This window comes from Cyprinodon variegatus, unplaced genomic scaffold (assembly GCF_000732505.1).
Source record: "Cyprinodon variegatus isolate N-32 unplaced genomic scaffold, C_variegatus-1.0 Scaffold395, whole genome shotgun sequence".
Taxonomy (NCBI): domain Eukaryota; kingdom Metazoa; phylum Chordata; class Actinopteri; order Cyprinodontiformes; family Cyprinodontidae; genus Cyprinodon; species Cyprinodon variegatus.
The window spans coordinates 705,340-709,107 of record NW_015150848.1 but is presented as its reverse complement, the minus strand read 5'-3'; the positions used below and the strand labels follow the sequence as shown (position 1 = coordinate 709,107).

The following is a 3,768-nucleotide window of genomic DNA, read 5'->3' as shown; positions in this document are numbered from 1 at the left end:
ATGCTCATTTTGTTGAAAACGAGAGCAGCACAACTAATTAACCTTCTCCATTCCAGAATCCATGAGTGCTCTACATTTTGTTGTGCATCCATCACATGTAGACAAGCTGTATTGGGGAGGCTATCTGTATAAAATATTGTATTAATCTCTGGCCAGGTTTATAAATCTTTCTACTTTAAACTGTACATTTTCTTTTTGCTGATCTTTATATCATTTCCAGCATCTGCAATGTGTAAAGTTTTGCTTCAGTATCTCCGTCTTTGCAATGTCATTTGAATTAATGTTACTTCCAAGGAAGCAGTACAAATGTTTGATTTTGACACAACTGGATAAACAATAAGTAACTCCAGACCGTAGAGTAAGTATTCAGAAATTGTTGTTTTTTAGAAATGCATCAACCAACCAGACAGATTTCAGCTTCAAATATTTTTGTTTAATGATCAACTTTAATCATTAATCTGCAGACAAAATACTGACTGTTTTTCTTCCTGTACATTAGTGCATCAAGATAATAACTGCAAGCATTTTTATTCTCCCTATGCTTTGACTAATACACTCTTTAAAGACAGCTGGAAAAATAGGCCTGGTTAAGCTTGAATATTGCATCACCTCCTTTTTTGAAAACTTTAATCCTGTATTCTTTAAATTGAATAGAAAGTATAAATTATTTCCAAAGCTTAAGAGAAAAAAACTTAGATTTTAACTGATAAAATAAACCCAAATATTTTTTATAGTAAAGGTTAAAAAAAAAATAACCCTCCTCTAATACATGCTTAGTGTATAAGGGAACAATCCTGTTAATTATCCCACCTTCTTCCCATTTTATGACAGATTATCATCTTTCTATACACACATTGGTTGTTTAGTTCAGTGATCCAAATCCAGAGAGCTTACTGAGCTTCACTGATGAAAAGTAACAAAAAATGCTGCCAAAAATAAACAATTTCTCAAGCAGTCAATTATACATCTCAGATGGCTTGGATTATTCATAAACCTCCATTCAAATATGAAGAATTAGCATTTGAAACACATCATTAATCATATAAACAGCAAGCAGAGTGGCACCTTGTATTAATAGACGTCGTTTTTGAAAAATCCCTGGAGACTGAGCCCTGTCTGGGAATTATTACAGAAAATAATTCAAATCGGAATATTTAATGCAGAGTGGTCTTGTATGATTATTAAGTGCTTCTCTGCTGCATAATAAAATAATTACTTACTATATTAATTATTTCCTAATATATCAATGTTGCATATAATGACTTAGTCCAGATATCCTGCTAAGAGATGTCATATTATTCAGATACATGGTCTGGCAAGGAGGAGAGGAAAAACCCAGAAATCAATTTCCCTATGATTAGCCACAGACTTTTGGATAAAGCAGGCTGAAGCAGCTCTGGAGAATGAAAGAAACTCTCAGAATCAAGACAACAAGTGTACACAGCCTGTTATCTTCACTGTGGAAGAAGGGCAGCAGGATAAGGAGGTCATTTTCCAAACACAGAGGCGGCTACAAAAACTTTCTTTTCAAGTGTTATATTCTCTAAATATTATAGCCTGATGTTACTCAAAGAAAAAAAAGAAAAGAAAAGAAAAGGAGCAGTTGAATTTAATCTCTTCTACAAAATTTTACCTCATTATGTTAATCATAAGGTCATCAGAAATGAACAGCTGCTTTATCACTTGAACATCTTTGCTTCTGTTGAGTCTGTTCCCAGGGCACCATGATGACTGGGCTGCAGTCAGCCCAGGGGTTTGTGAACAGAAGGATGTTTTTTTTTTCTAAGTTTTCTCATGTGAATCATGAGCTGAGTCTTCTCATTAAAAAGCTGCGTTTGAATCTGTCTACTTGAAAGAGGAGTGGGTGATTTAAATTTGATTGCAGGTTATGTAAGGATGGAAGTTTTTAGTCAAAGTCCATCACAGTAGTTTCAGTCTACTGCTGTCTTCTGAAATCATATTAAGGCAGTTTTGGTCATTATTCTAAAATTGCACCCCATAAAAATAATAATAATACCACTAATGATGCTGATAAAAAAAAAAAAAAAGATGTGATTATGATGAAATAATGAAAAAAGCAGGTAAATTGTTTTCGAATCCCTTGGGTTGGGTTGTGCGTTCTTGAAATATTAAATCTTTAATAAAAGTTTTGTCTTTTTTTCCGCGCTCTCTTTGATATTTGAAAGAATAGATATTCAGATGATAATTATCATTTTTTAATGAGCCACATTTTTTAAAGTTTTAAAAATGATAGAATAGCTGACAGGTGGAAAAACGGAAGCGCTTAAAAGGCGCTTGGCATCAGTTTCCTCCTGGGACTATCAGCGCACCTGGCTGTCCGGGGCCAAACTCAAGCCCTTTGTTAATTAATAACATGGATAACAGCATGTCAGTCTCAAAGAAAGCAGATAAGGAAAATATTCGCATTTTTGCATAAAATTAAAGAAAAAAAATATATATCTTTATATATAAGATGATTACGCAAAGCTGCAGTGAACTGGAAAGTTTTCCGCTATTTAATTAATAGTGCATCTGTGCACCATGCATGGGCAGGACGGAGCAAGGTGCGTGGAAAGCAAAGTGTGACTTTCTGCCCACTCCCACTCTTCTCTTACCAAACAAGCTGTTCCGTTGAGGAGGAGCAGGATGAAGCCGCGGTTGGGACGCATCATTCCGGCGCGTAAAACTCACAGCCTCACCTCCTCTAAAGAAATTAAGCAGAATCAAATAAAAAAAAATAAAAAAAAATCAGGAGAAGGCTTTTCCCTCTGCACCGGACCCGGATCCCGCTGGGCTGACGCACGGTCCCATATCCAAGGCACAATGGGGTAGTACTGCTCCTACAAACAAGAAACACAAAGGGACCTGACTTGGAGCGACCCTGTTCTGTCTGATCTCTCTCCCTCCTCTCTCAAGATCCTTTTCTTGAACTCAAATTAGTTCTGTTGCGAGAAATCCATTTATTTACGTTTGTCTTTTGTCATCCATTAAAAAAATGAAGAGATCCCGGCTGAGAGTGAGGAGACTTCAGTGGGAAGTGTGCAGATCATATCTGCTCAGTGATGCTGGTAGAGATCCTGAAGGGATGGAGCTGCAGCCTCCTGCAGAAACTGAGCGATGCTGAGAGTGGAAGGAGCGAACAGACGTTTTAACAGTTTCTGTTCTCCCTCTCTCCCTGCGTGTGAGTGTGTTTGTGAATATCCCCTTTTATCAGATACCTTTCCTCTCTCCCTCCCTTGTCTCAATCACTCCCCTCCTATCCAGCATCTCAATCTTTATCTCTTTCAGTTACTTTTTCCTTCACTTATTTTACTATAGTGAACAGTAGTGCACTTCTTTCTGAAGCATTCCACTGTGCAGTCCTCCTCAGTCATTTTCTGCACTCATATCTTTCATTGAATATATTTTCATTTGATAAAAACTAAAGTTTTTTCACATATGAATGAACATTGAACTGAACCATTAGATTTCTATTTAGTTTTAGTCATCACCCCAACAACTCAGCTTCTCCTGTCCCTGCGAAAGGAAAGCGTCCCCACTGTATGACTCTAACACCACCAAGTCTCACAGTGAGGTCGAACTATTGTTACCATCTTACACAGCTTTCTGCTTGTATACGTATTTTATTTACATTGGAGCAAAAATGCATCATCTTCATTGGGTCTCCTATACTGTAGGCTACAGTGCTCCTCTCTATCTTGTCTGTTTAACTGGACAAACCTATTTTCATACTTTGTTTTACACTTTTTCATGATGGATTGAGCAGGG

At 36.9% G+C, this 3,768-nt stretch overlaps 1 protein-coding gene across 2 annotated transcripts in view; it reads right to left on the bottom strand.

The window, feature by feature from the left end:
- The window catches only part of LOC107092790 (neurexophilin-1-like), a 28,676-nt gene extending 25,514 nt beyond the window's left edge, over nucleotides 1–3,162 (bottom strand). The window contains exons 1-2 of one of the 2 annotated variants that reach the window (XM_015387446.1): nucleotides 2,969–3,162; nucleotides 2,616–2,840 (exon numbers count right to left, since the gene is read on the bottom strand). In XM_015387446.1, the coding sequence (XP_015242932.1) occupies nucleotides 2,616–2,672 (57 nt within the window). In that variant the 5' untranslated portion in view covers nucleotides 2,673–2,840; nucleotides 2,969–3,162. Of the gene's footprint in view, nucleotides 1–2,615 lie in introns of both variants that reach the window. The other variant, XM_015387447.1, reaches the window with a different exon arrangement.
- Nucleotides 3,163–3,768: the final 606 nt, after the last annotated feature.